We start from the raw sequence: 14,579 nt of genomic DNA on the forward strand, positions 1-14,579 counted from the left end.
GAAATTATACACAGTGTTAGACACTAATAACTTACTACTACTACTACTAAGTCGCTTCAGTCATGTCCGACTCTGTGTGACCCCATAGACAGCAGCCCACCAGGCTCCGCCGTCCCTGGGATTCTCCAGTCAAGAACACTGGAGTGGGTTGCCATTTCCTTCTCCAATGCATGAAAGTGAAAAGTGAAAGTGAAGTCGCTCAGTCGTGTCCGACTCTTTGGACCCCATGGACTGCAGCCTACCAGGCTCCTCCGTCCATGGCATTTTCCAGGCAAGAGTACAGGAGTGGGTTGCCATTGCCTTCTCCGCTAATAACCTAGCCAGGGAGATTAATATTGACTTTAGAAAAAGTTATATAATTTTTTCCCTAGGAACAAGTCCTAATATACTCCAAAAGGGATTAGTGAAGATTATAGATAACAAGATCTGCAACAGGAAAGTGGTATATGACGGTGCAATCACACCTGGGATGTTGTGTGCTGGGTTTCTGGAAGGAAGTGTCGATGCCTGCCAGGTAAATCTGCTTATTCTATTTTCAAACGGATTTTTTTGTATGATTTTTAATTTCCAATTAATCTGTTCAATGGTCTCAAAAGACTGATAATCTTTAAAGACTGAAGTACGTATTATAGCCAAAGTAGCTGATTAAAATTATATTTCTTATATATAATGATAGGTCTTACTAAAGTATTAACGGGCTAAATCACCCTTACTGAAAGGGGATGAGAATCAATTTCAAATAAGCAATAAAGAGATGCAACTGAATATTGGTAACTTTAGTTCAACTGGTCCTCTTTCACTGGGAAACACAACTGGGTCTGACAACAGGACTAAGGATTGTGGAGCTTTTTTGATTTAGGGTGGCTCCAACACCTTAGATATTTGATTTATTTAACATTTATATAGCATCTTCATGAGCTAGCCACTGTTTTAAGCTCTTTAAAAATAATTTAGTTGGGTTATAACAATCTTGTGATGTATGCTTATACTATTATAAACCCTACTTCTCAAATGAAGAGACTGGGACAAGTAGATCAAGTAATGTCTAAACTAACACAGGTATTCAATGACAAAACTGAGATTAAGTTCAGGAAATTAGACTCCACCAACTCTAATTTGAATGCTGCACCAGGTTTCCTTTCCATATGCTTCAGTTCAGTTCAGTTCCGTTCAGTTCAGTCGCTCAGTCATGTCCGACTCTTTGCGACCCCATGAATCGCAGCACACCAGGCCTCCCTGTCCATCACCATCTCCCGGAGTTCACTCAAACTCACGTCCATCGAGTCAGTGATGCCATCCAGCCGTCTCATCTTCTGTCGTCCCCTTCTCCTCCTGCCCCCAATCCCTCCCAGCATCAAAGTCTTTTCCAATGAGTCAACTCTTCGCATGAGGTGGCCAAAGTACTGGAGTTTCAGCTTTAGCATCATTCCTTCCAAAGAACACCCAGAGCTGATCTCCTTTAGAATAGACTGGTTCGATCTCCTTGCAGTCCAAGGGACTCTCAAGAGTCTTCTCCAACACCACAGTTCAAAAGCATCAATTCTTCGGTGCTCAGCCTTCTTCACAGTGCAACTCTCACATCCATACATGACCACAGGAAAAACCATAGCCTTGACTAGACGAACCTTTGTTGGCAAAGTAATGTCTCTGCTTTTGAATATGCTATCTAGGTTGGTCATAACTTTCCTTCCAAGGAGTAAGCGTCTTTTCATTTCATGGCTGCAAACACCATCTGCAGTGATTTTGGAGCCCAGAAAAATAAAGTCTGACACTGTTTCCACTGTTTCCCCATCTATTTCCCATGAACTGGTGGGACCGGATGCCAGGATCTTCGTTTTCTAAATGTTAAGCTTTAAGCCAACTTTTTCACTCTCCACTTTCACTTTCATCAAGAGGCTTTTGAGTTCCTCTTCACTTTCTGCCATAAGGGTGGTGTCATATGCATAACTGAGGTTATTGATATTTCTCCCAGAAATCTTGATTCCAGCTTGTGTTTCTTCCAGTCCAGCATTTCTCATGATGTACCCTGCATATAAGTTAAATAAACAGGGTGACAATATACAGACTTGACGTACTCCTTTTCCTATTTGGAACCAGTCTGTTGTTCCATGTCCAGTTCTAACTGTTGCTTCCTGACCTGCATACAAATTTCTCAAGAGGCAGATCAGGTGGTCTGGTATTCCCATCTCTTTCAGAATTTTCCATAGTTTATTGTGATCCACACAGTCAAAGGCTTTGGCATAGTCAATAAAGCAGAAATAGATGTTTTTCTGGAACTCTCTTGCTTTTTCCATGATCCAGCGGATGTTGGGAAATTGATCTCTGGTTCCTCTGCCTTTTCTAAAACCAGCTTGAACATCAGGAAGTTCACGGTTCACATATTGCTGAAGCCTGGCTTGGAGAATTTTGAGCATTACTTTACCAGCATGTTAGATGAGTGCAATTGTGAGGTAGTTTGAGCATTCTTTGGCATTGCCTTTCTTTGCGATTGGAATGAAAACTAACCTTTTCCAGTCCTGTGGCCGCTGCTGAGTTTTCCAAATTTGCTGGCATATTGAGTGCAGCACTTTCACAGCATCATCTTTCAGGAATTAAAATAGCTCAACTGGAATTCCATCACCTCCACTAGCTTTGTTCGTAGTGATGCTTTCTAAGGCCCACTTGACTTCACATTCCAGGATGTCTGGCTCTAGGTCAGTGATCACACCATCGTGATTATCTGGGTCGTGAAGATCTTTTTTGTACAGTTCTTTTGTGTATTCTTGCCATCTCTTCTTAATATCTTCTGCTTCTGTTAGGTCCATACCATTTCAGTCCTTTATCAAGCTCATCTTTGCATGAAATGTTCCTTTGGTATCTTGATTTTCTTGAAGAGATCCCTAGTCTTTCCCATTCTGTTGTTTTCCTCTATTTCTTTGCATTGATCGCTGAAGAAGGCTTTCTTATCTCTTCTTGCTATTCTTTGGAACTCTGCATTCAGATGTTTATATCTTTCCTTTTCTCCTTTGCTTTTTGCTTCTCTTCTTTTCACAGCTATTTGTAAGGCCTCCCCAGACAGCCATTTTGCTTTTTTGCATTTCTTTTCCATGGGGATGGTCTTGATCCCTGTCTCCTGTACAATGTCACGAACTCATTCCATAGTTCATCAGGCACTCTATCTAAGGCCACAGTGCAAAAGCATCAATTCTTTGGCGCTCAGCTTTCTTCACAGTCCAACTCTCACATCCATACATGACCACAGGAAAAACCATAGCCTTGACTAGATGGACCTTTGTTGGCAAAGTAATGTCTCTGCTTTTCAATATGCTATCTAGGTTGGTCATAAATTTTCTTCCAAGTAGTAAGCGTCTTTTAATTTCATGGCTGCAATCACCATCTGCAGTGATTTTGGAGCCCCCAAAAATAAAGTCTGACACTGTTTCCACTGTTTCCCCATCTATATCCCAGGAAGTGATGGGACCAGATGCCATGATCTTCGTTTTCTGAATGTTGAGCTTTAAGCCAACTTTTTCACTCTCCTCTTTCACTCTCATCAAGAGGCTTTTTAGTTCCTCTTCACTTTCTGCCATAACAGTGGTGTCATCTGCATATCTGAGGTTATTGATATGCTTCAAATACTTCTGATGCTGTTTATAAGCAATAGTCCTAGAACCAACAAAAATACTATTGTAGTTATCTAGGCAGGCACGATCAGTGATAAATCCAGAAGGATTCTTATCCTATTCATTCAATTCACTCATTATTCTTGCACTCCAGGAGCTAGATGACATGCAAACAAGAACTTGTAATACATAATTATCATTTCTTATTACTTATTCCCATCTTCCCAACTGTCTCATTAAACTTACTCTTCAACGTCATTACAAACTTAAATTCTGTTTCTCTCAACTTTATCCCAGTCTATCACCCTCTACCCCATGACTCTCTTCTACATTTGTGCACCCTAGAATCCATGTTTTATTACTTCAGCCATTCCATTGACAGCACCATCAATGATTTCATCATCTTTTGATTCCCCCACACCCATCTTAATCTCCAAACACAAAGAAATCTATTTGCCTTACTTGCTTTTATATATGATCCACTGTTCATGGGGTTCTCAAGGCAAGAATACTGAAGTGGTTTGCATTCTTTTAATGGTTTGCCTACAAGACCTTTTAGAACTAACACCCAAAAAGATGTCCTTTTCATTATAGGGGACTGGAATGCAAAAGTAGGAAGTCAAGAAACACCTGGAGTAACAGGCAAATTTGGCCTTAGAATACGGAATGAAGCGGGGCAAAGGCTAATAGAGTATTGCTAAGAGAATGAACTGGTCATAGCAAACACACTCTTTCAGCAACACAGGAGAAGACTCTACACATGAACATTGCCAGGTGGTCAATACCGATATCAGATTGATTATATTCTTTGCAGCCAAAAATGGAGAAGCTCTATACAGTCAGCAAAAACAAGACCAGGAGCTAACTGTGGCTCAGATCATGAACGTCTTATTGCCAAATTCAGACTTAAATTGAAGAAAGGAGGGAAAACCACTAGACTATTCAGGTACGACCTAAATCAAATCCCTTACAATTATACGGTGGAAGTGACAAATAGATTCAAGGGATTACATCTGATACACAGAGTGACTGAAGAACTATGGATGAAGGTTTGTGACATTGTACAAAAAACAAGGATCAAGACCATCTGCCAAAAAAGAAATGAAAAAGGCAAAATGGTTGTCTGAGGAGGCCTTACAAATAGCTGTGAAAACAAGAGAAGTGAAAGGCAATGGAGAAAAGGAAAGATATACCAATTTGAATGCAGAGTTCCAAAGAATAGCAAGAAGAGATAAAAAACCCTTTCTCAATCATCAATGCAAAGAAATAGAGGAAAACAATAGAGTGGGAAAAACTAGAGATCTCTTCAAGAAAATTAGAGATACCAAGGGAACATTTCATGGAAAGATGGACACAAAAAAGGACAGAAATGGTATGGACCTAACAGAAGCAGAAGATATTAAGAAGAGGTGGCAAGAATACACAGAAGAACTATACAAAAAAGATCTTCACAGCCCAGATAATCATGATGGTGTGATCATTCACCTAGAGCCAGATATTCTGGAATGTGAAGTCAAGTGGCTCTTAGGATGCATCACTACGAACAAAGCTAGTGGAGGTGATGGAATTCCAGTTGAGCTATTTCAAATCCTAAAAGATGATGCTGCGAAAGTGCTGCACTCAATATGCCAGCAAATTTGGAAAAGTCAGCAGTGGCCACAGGACTGGAAAAGGTCAGTTTTCATTCCAATCGCAAAGAAAGGCAATGCCAAAGAATGCTCAAACTATTGCACAATTGCACTCATCCCACATGCTAGCAAAGTAATGCTCAAAGCCAGGCTTCAGCAATATGTGAACTGTGAACTTCCAGATGTTCAAGCTCGTTTTAGAAAAGGCAGAGGAACCAGAGATCAAATTGCCAACATCCGCTGGATCATGGAAAAAGCAAGAGAGTTCCAGAAAAACATCTATTTCTGCTTTATTGACTATGCCAAAGTCTTGACTGAGTGGATCACAATAAACTGTGGAAAATTCTTCAGTAGATGGGAATACCAGACCACCTGACCTGCCTCTTGAGAAACCTGTATGCAAGTCAGGAAACAACAGTTAGAACTGGACATGCAACAACAGACTGGTTCAAAATAGGAAAAGGAGTATGTCAAGGCTGTATATTATCACCCTGCTTATTTAACTTATATGCAGAGTACATCATAAGAAACGCTGGGCTGGAGGAAGCACAAGCTGGAATCAGGATTGCTGGGAGAAATATCAATAACCTCAGATATGCAGATGACACCACCCTTAAGGCAGAAAGTGAAAAAGAACTAAAGAGCCTCTTGATGAAAGTAAAAGAGGAGACTGAAAAAATTGGCTTAAAACTCAACATTCAGAAAACTAAGATCATGGCATCTGGTCCCATCACTTTATGGCAAAAAGATGGGGAAACAATGGAAACAGTGACAGACTGTCTTTTCTTGGGCTCCAAAATCACTGCAGATGGTGACTGCAGCCATGAAATTAAAAGATGCTTGCTCCTTGGAAGAAAAGTTCTGACCGACCTAGACAGCATATTAAGAAGCAGAGACATTATTTTGCCAACAAATGTCCGTCTAGTCAAAGCTATGGTTTTTCCAGTAGTCATGTATAGATGTGGGAGTTGCACTATAAAGAAAGCTGAGCGCTATTGGAGAGATGGTGCGTGTGATAAAGAGGCAGGTTGAGGAGGGTAAGAGTTCCATTTGGGGTTTGTAAAATATGAGGTGCCTATGGAATATCTAGATACATATGTCCAATATATCATTGTAAATAAAAATCTTGAGCTCAGGAAAGAGTTGTGGCTACAGAGATATACCTTAAAGTCATTGTCACCTGGACAGTAGCTATATTCATGAGCATGGATACAATAACTCAGTGTATAAAATAAGAAGCAGCTAAGTAACTGAACTCAGATATACATGCTTTTAAAGGGCTAACAGTAAGAGATAAGAATGATCAGAAAAACTGAAAAGCATAAGAAATTGATCTCACCAAAATCCAGGAATTGGAAAAAAAGGGGATGGTTAATAGTAACACATAACATCAAGTTAACTGCTGGAAAGTGTCTATCAAATTCAACAATTGTTTATTGGTAAAGTTTGGAAAACTGCTTTGGTAGAAAAACTGTTTTGAATTTTTCTACCAATTGAGTAAAAGATTAAGTAAGTTGAGTAAAAGAGTATTAGTTTAATATAGTCTCATTTATTTTTTCTTTTGTTGCTCTTCCCTGAGAAGACATCCAAAAAGCTATTGCTAAAACCACTGTAAAAGTGATTACTGTTTACATTTTCCTCTAGGAGTTTTATGATTTTGGGTCTTATATTTAAATCTTTAATCCATTTTGAGTGTATTTTTGTATGTGGTATAAGACAATGGTTCAGTTTCATTCTTTTGCATGTAACTGTCCAGTTTTCCTGGAAATGAAAGTGAAAGTCATTCAGTCATGTCTGACTCTTTGTGAAATTCCAGGCCAGAATAGTAGAGTGGATAGCCTTTCCCTCCTCTAGGGAATCTTCCCAACTCAGGGATCAAACTCAGAATCCACATTGCAGGTGGATTCTTTACCAGTTGAGCCACAAGGAAAGCCCAAGCACCATTTATTAAAGAGGATGCTTTTCCCCCATTGCATACTATTCTTGCCACATGAAAAGATGCCCAACATCATTAATTATCAGAGATGTGCAAATCAAAACTACAATGAGATATCACCTCATACCTGTTAAAATGGAAATTATGAAAAAGAAGATACAAATGTTGGTGATTGCAAAGAAAAGGGAATCCTTGTACACTGTTGATGGGAATGTGAATTGGTGCAGCTGTTATGTTAGCAGTTGGAAGTTCCTCAAAAAATTAAAAATATAACTACTTTATTAAATGGAAACTTCCTAAGTGTCCATTGATAGGTGAATGTATAAAGAAGATGTGGTACACACACACACACACACACACACACAATGGAATATGATTCAGCCATACAAAAGAATGAAATCTTGCCATTTGCAGCAACATGGATGGACCTGAAGGATATTGTGCTAAGTGAAACAAGCAAGACAGAGTAATAGTTACTATATGACTTCACTTACATGTGAAATCTGAAAAAAAAAATGAAACAGACTTATAGGAACAGAAAAGAATCTAGTGGCTACCAGAGGGGAAGGAGTTGGGGAACAGATGAAATAGGTGAAGAGAATTAAGGGGTACAAAATTCCAGCTATAAAATAAATAATGAAGTAGAACATAGAAATATGTCTAACACTGTAATAACTTTGCATGGTGACAGTGGTACCTGGACTTATCATGGGGATCAATTCATAATGTATTCAATATAAAAGATCAAATCACTATGTTATACACCTGAAAATAACATAATGTTATATGTTAACTATAATTCAATTAAAAAAAAAAGAAGTGAACAAAAGAATGAGAAACTGGAAACTTCAGTATAGACTATACATTAAGTTTGGGCTTCCCAGTGGCTCCGATGGTAAAGAATCTGCCTGCAATGCATGAGACCCGGGTTCAATCCTGAATCAGGAAGATCCCCTGGAGAAGGAAATGTCAACCCACTCCAGTATTTTTTCCTGGGAAATCCCATGGAGAGAGGAGCCTAGTAGACTACAGTCTATGAGGTTGCAGAGTCGGACATGACTGACCGATTAACACTATTACTACATGAAGTCCCTTTTATGAAAGGAAGATAATTAGAACAATATAAGAGCTTTTAATATCCAGAAATATTGTGATTTTTTCAGGTAGACAAACCAAAACAGGCAGACCAAAAAGTATATACGCCTACAGAGAAAAGGCAGTGAAGGAAATGAAGACATATTGGAAAAAATTACACAAAACAATTACTGAGAGAACAAGGTTTTGATTCAAAGAACAAATGAGGGGATTAACCCTGAAAAGAACCAAATACATCCATTTGCCTGAAAAGGAGAGTAAACATAGGTGTGGGCTGATGTAGGTGAGCTGGGAAATCAAAAGGGACAAGGACAGGAAACAGACAGATTGCTACCTGTTGCTCTCTACTTATTCCATCAATTTGAAACTAAGTAAGATACTAGGTTTCAAGTGAGAAAATCAAATTTTTAAAAATTCTGAAATGAATCTTGTATGTTGCTGGTGGGAACGTAAAATGGTGAGCCTATATGGAAAGCAGCATGGTAATCATTTTTCAAAAGCAAATAAAAATATATTAACCATACATTCCAGCATTTCCATTTTCTAGTATTCACCCAAAAGAATTAAAAGCAGGAACACAGATATTTGTACATCCATATTCATAGCAGCATTATTCACAAGAGCCAAAAGACTGAAGCAATACAACTCTCCATTGATGGAAAAATTGATAAACAAAATGTGACATATGCATAAATTACATATTACTTAGTCTTAAAAAGATGAAAATTCTGAGACACTCTACAACATGGATGAAACTTAAGACATTATGCTAACTGAAATAAGCCAGTCGCAGAAGTACAAATACTATACAATTCCATTCATATAAAGCACTTGAAATAGTTAGATTCACAGAGACAGAAAGTAGAATGGTGACTGCCAGGACCTGGAGAAAGGAGACAATGAGGAGTAATCATTCAGTGCTGGGTGTAGAGCTTTAGTTGTCCAAGATGGAAAAGTTCTGGAGATGGGTGGTGATGATGATCACACAATATGAATGTACTTAATGCCATTGAATTGCATACTTAAAATGGTTAAAATGGTAATTTTATGTGTATTTTATACAACTGAAAAATAAATATTTTTTTAAATTATGAAATGAAAAGTTTTTACTGGCTCTTCTTAACAATGAGAATGAAATATGTCTAGGGACCCCTAACTACAGGGTAAAAGATGTTGGTTTAAGGATGTAAATTTGTGAAAGATTTTCTTTCACAGTGTATGGTTGGCCCAGATTGTAGTGGGGAGGAGGGTAAGAAGCTAAGAATCTTGTTGGCAGAGTAGTCGTATGGATAAATCATGCAATGCAATGCTGCTGCTGCTGCTAAGTCACTTCAGTCATGTCCGACTCTGTGCAACCCCATAGACGGCAGCCCACCAGGCTCCCCCGTCCCTGGGATTCTCCAGGCAAGAGTGCTGGAGTGGGTTGCCATTTTCCTCTCCAATGCATGAAAGTGAAAAGTGAAAGTGAAGTCACTGAGTCTTGTCCGACTCTTAGCGACCCCATGGATTGCAGCCCACCAGGCTCCTCCACCCATGGGATTTTCCAGGCAAGAGTACTGGAGTGGGGTGCCATTGCCTTTTCCGAAATCATGCACTCCAGTCACATAAAGAAAGATAGAAAGTAGGAGGTAAGTTAATACAGTAGGAGAAAAGGGAGGAGTCAAAAATTAGCTTTCTCAAGAAGTTGAAGAGCAGATGTAGAATGAAAAGGAATGGAGTGAAAAAACTGCAAGTAAATGCTGGTAATAGCATTTCATAGGTGGAGCCAATCCAGGTGTTTCCCCAAGATTGGAAGAGCAATAGCCCAGTGCTGGTAGTGAGTAAATATAAACTACTTCTTTTTCAACATCTGTGTGAAAATGAGAGCGTTTGGGGAGATAATCAGAGAATTCCTCAGCATACTGATGATGGTATAAGCAACAATATCTTAAGTATCTCTTTTGGGTAATAATTGAGTTGAAATTTTTCAAATGTATTTCTTATTATTATATTGTTGTATCCAAAGACATATATTGATGTCTTTGATTTAAATAAATGATTACAGAATTTAAAAGTGTTCTTGACTAGAATCATTTTAATATTGAAATATTTAGCTTTTTTCCTTCTGTTTCCTCTGTCTTTACTACAGGAGAAAAAGATAAGCAATATTCATTCTTAAATTATAGTCATTATATATATCCTTTTATCTCTAGGGTGACTCTGGTGGACCTCTGGTTGGTGAAGATTATAAAGGCACTTGGTTCCTTGCTGGTATTGTAAGCTGGGGAGATGAGTGTGCCCTTCCAAACAAGCCTGGAGTCTACACTCGAGTGACGCACTACAGAGACTGGATCATGTCCAAAACTGGTCTCTAATGCAGAAGTAATTAAAGTTCAAAAATTATACCCTTATTAAATATGTTTGTAATTCCAAACCATATTTAACTTAGTATCACCTGTCTCTATGCACATTTAATGTTTCAAATTTAAGCATATTTGTATAATTTTAGAATTATGAAAACTTTTTGTGTATTAGATTTTGACAAATATTTAGTGATAGCAATGGACCAAGACATAGAAATCTCCTTTCACCCCTCTCTAGACTGAAGGAAATTATTTGAGTAAATATGGATTGCAGTTTACTAAGGAGATTTTCTCTGTTGATTTGCAGATCCAGGTCCCTTGGGAAGTCACAGATTAGGTGTTATCAATAAATTCCCTTCTATTGCATATAAACAATCTCCTGAATCACAAGGACTCCTCCAGATCCACATATCAGTGGGTTGTAAGCTTCCGATTTGCAATAATACTGCTATAAAAATTTTTTCAGGAAAATTTGTCTATTTGTTTTCTTTCTAGTTTTTGTACTAATGCTAATCCCCTATTGATGGCTTCCTTACCTTGAGTGACACTCAAATTCTGATGTCCCTACTATCCTGTTATATGATATAGTTGTAACTAAGTATCTACCTAACATAGTACTCTAAAATGAAATATTTGCCGTAAAATTTTTGCATGAGTTAACACAGTAGGTTTATTATTTGATTGGTCTTAAAATATTCTGCTATATCTTGAGACATAAATGTATAAGAATTAACATTTCTACGCCCCGCCAAAGTAGTGCTGAAGTCCTGTCCAGTGTTCCTGAGCACAAGAAGGCTGTAATGTGCCTTATGGAGAAAATGTACATGTTAGATGGGCCTTGTCAGGCATAAGCTATAGTGCTGTGTCCATGTGTTCAATGCTAATGAATCAAAAACCTTGCACATCCAGAAAAGGGAAGAGGAAATTTGCTGATCTGTACATGAGGCTGCTTCAGAGAGTGCTAAGCTGAAACCCATAGTATATGACGAAACCATAGAAAAGCTGCACAATGCTGAAAGTTGTGGATTCATGAGATGAGGGCTGATTTTTTTTAAAACAAGTCAAAATAATTTTAATCGGCAAAATGTTATAACTTCAAAAAGTATTTACACTGACAATACAAACATTGTCTGCTGCTGCTAAGTCGCTTCAATCGTGTCTGACTCTGTGCGACCCCATAGATGGCAGCCCACCAGGCTCCCCCGTCCCTAGGATTCTCCAGGCAAGAACACTGGAGTGGGTTGCCATTTCCTTCTCCAATGCATGAAAGTGAAAAGTGTAGAGCCCAGGAGCATGCATGCCCTGAAAACCCAAGCCTCACTTGGATTTTAGAACAGACAGCCAGTTTGGTAAAACAGCTGGGAGTATCAGTAGACATATTACAACACCTCAAACAACTGTAAAAATTACCTTCACTTTAATAATGGAAGCAATGTTCAGAACATTCTTGGAACATTTTGTTTCTGAACAAGCTAACCAAAATTTGCACTGGTTTCTACACTTCACTTGTAAGGGTATCCCTTCATGTAATGTTGAAACATCTTCAAAATTAATACTATTAAAGGTAATATAATCCTTCAAAAAAAAAAAGAAAAGTGAAAGTGAAGTCGCTCAGTCGTGTCCGACTCTTAGCAACCCCATGGAGTGCAGCCTACCAGGCTCCTCCGTCCATGTGATTTTCCAGGCAAGAGTACTGGAGTGGGGTGCCATTGCCTTCTCCGAAACATTGTCTAAAAGATCTTAACGAAATAGTTTAAATTCGCTTTTTCTTATTCAATCTTCAGAATCCATTGTGCATTTTACACTTAAAGCACATCTCAGCTCAGCTAAGCCAAACTTCAGATGGTCAATTGCCACCTCTGGTTGATGGCTATAGTGCTGGACAAACCCATGTCTCGTCCATTTCACCAACTCAAGTCGAAGCTAAATGATAGATTGAGTCTTTCTAATAAGCATCCCAAATATCGGAAGTTCTGGGCCAAGGGTCAATTATTCATATTTTTTATTGGAGTATAATTGCTTTACAATGTTGTGCTAGCTTCTGCTGTACAACAAAGCAAATTACCTTTACATATACATGTATCCCTTTTGTACTTCACTCCCACCCTCTCCATCCCACCCACTAGGTCATCTCAGAGCACCGAGCTGAGCTCCCTGTGCTATACCACAGGTTCCCACTAGCCATCTCTTTTACACATGTATTTATGTCAAATGCAATCACCCAATTCATCCCACACTCCCCTTCTCACACTGTGTCCACACGTCTGCTCTCCACATCTATGTCTCTATTCCTGCCCTGGAACTAGGTTCATCTGTACCATTTTTCTAAATTATATGTACATGTATTAATATACAATATCTGTTTTTCTCTTTCTGACTTACCTCACTCTGTATGACAGCCATCAAAGGAATGAAATTGGGTCAGTTTTAGAGGTGTAATTCAATTTTAAGGGCTGATTTTTTAAAGTATAGTGGACAGCATTGTTGTGAGGCTGAAAGTCAAAGAAACTTATGGTAACTAGTTTGCATGTTTCAAACTAGTTATAGTGTGATATTGTGATATAGTGTTATAGTGTGGAAAATGTCGAGCTTGCAGGTGAAGCAGTTTCTGCATATCAGGGATTTGAGGAAAAATTTGTAAAGTACAGTTGATTTATAATATTATGTTAAAGGATTTTTTAAAAATATCTGCCATGTATTATACAGGAAAAGGCTTATGTAAAGAGCAGGTGTTCAACACTGATTACTTTTGGCTTGTTTTTATAAGGATGTTGACAAATGAACCTGGGTGATGCAAGTGATATTTTTGGCTTGCAGAAACCTAACAGTGTATTTTCACTAGAATCAATGGTTCAGTATTCACTAATTCAGAGTTCATGGCAACTTATAGAATATAACTACCACAAATAAGTAAAGTGAACTGTATATCTATGCTATATTTTTGTTTAAAACTGCACATGTTACATTTTTCTAAAAAAACACACTCCTCTTGTTTCTAACTCATCTATTTCCACCACTAATTTTTCTAAAGCACTCTATTTCAGAACCAAAACAATCCATTAGAAAATATTTCCAGACCCTTCAGAAAGGCACTTAGGAAGTATATTCCATGTCCTATGGTATAATATTTCATCCAGGTCCAAAAGTTGGGAGGAAGCCAGTATTTCTGAGAACGTGGTGACAACCAAAAGGGAACCCAGGTAAGCAACTGGTCTAAGCTGCTCAAAACCCAGGAGCTAGCACAGAAGAAACTGAAGAGGTACATAAGGTAACTCCAGTACGCTTATCTATCCTTATATAGTACCGAATAGACTCCTTCAGGGCCTCAGTGATGCAATGTTGTTGGTGGTGGTTAGTCTCTAAGTCATGTCTGACTGTCTTGTGACCTCATGGACTATAGCCCACAAGGATCCTCTGTCCATAGGATTTCCCAGGCTAGAATACTGGAGTGGTTTGCCAGTTCCTTCTCCAAGGGATCTTCCCAATCCAGGGATTTAACCAATGTCTCCTGCAATGGCAGGTGGATTCTTTACCGCTAAGACACCAAGGAAGCCCAGATGATGCTATATTCATGTTTCATTCACCTGCCAAGACAGTATATATAGCAGGTATTTAGTAATTATTTATTTAATAAATGAATGTAACACAACAAACAAATTAAACTACAAGAATGGGCCATCTAAATTAAAATAGCCACCCTTACTTTTAACATTATTCTTTCTTTGGCTGCTACAGAAGCAAACTAGCTGATAAGACAAATCAATCTGGTGACTTAATAAATTCCAATCTAAGTCATACCAGTAGTAGGAAACAACATCATCAAACACTCAATGTGTAAGATACAGCAAGAACACAGAGAAAGTTTCTAAGTGGCCCTAATGTGAAATGATCCAATTACAATATAAAGGGATGTATATTATATATAAACATGCATAGATGTGGTTAAGCATTTATACAGTGTTCCCTCTAATACCAA

General features: G+C 38.3%; 1 protein-coding gene across 1 annotated transcript in view; it reads left to right on the top strand.

Moving 5' to 3' along the window:
* The window catches only part of LOC102392527 (transmembrane protease serine 11C), a 68,809-nt gene extending 58,126 nt beyond the window's left edge, over positions 1 to 10,683 (top strand). Inside the window, exons 9-10 of the mRNA XM_006079839.3 lie at positions 372 to 514; positions 10,454 to 10,683. Of these exons, the coding sequence (XP_006079901.2) occupies positions 372 to 514; positions 10,454 to 10,615 (305 nt within the window). The 3' untranslated portion in view covers positions 10,616 to 10,683. The remainder of the gene's footprint in view (positions 1 to 371; positions 515 to 10,453) is intronic.
* The last annotated feature ends 3,896 nt before the right edge of the window (positions 10,684 to 14,579 follow it).

This window comes from Bubalus bubalis, chromosome 7 (genome assembly GCF_019923935.1).
Source record: "Bubalus bubalis isolate 160015118507 breed Murrah chromosome 7, NDDB_SH_1, whole genome shotgun sequence".
In the NCBI taxonomy this organism is placed as follows: domain Eukaryota; kingdom Metazoa; phylum Chordata; class Mammalia; order Artiodactyla; family Bovidae; genus Bubalus; species Bubalus bubalis.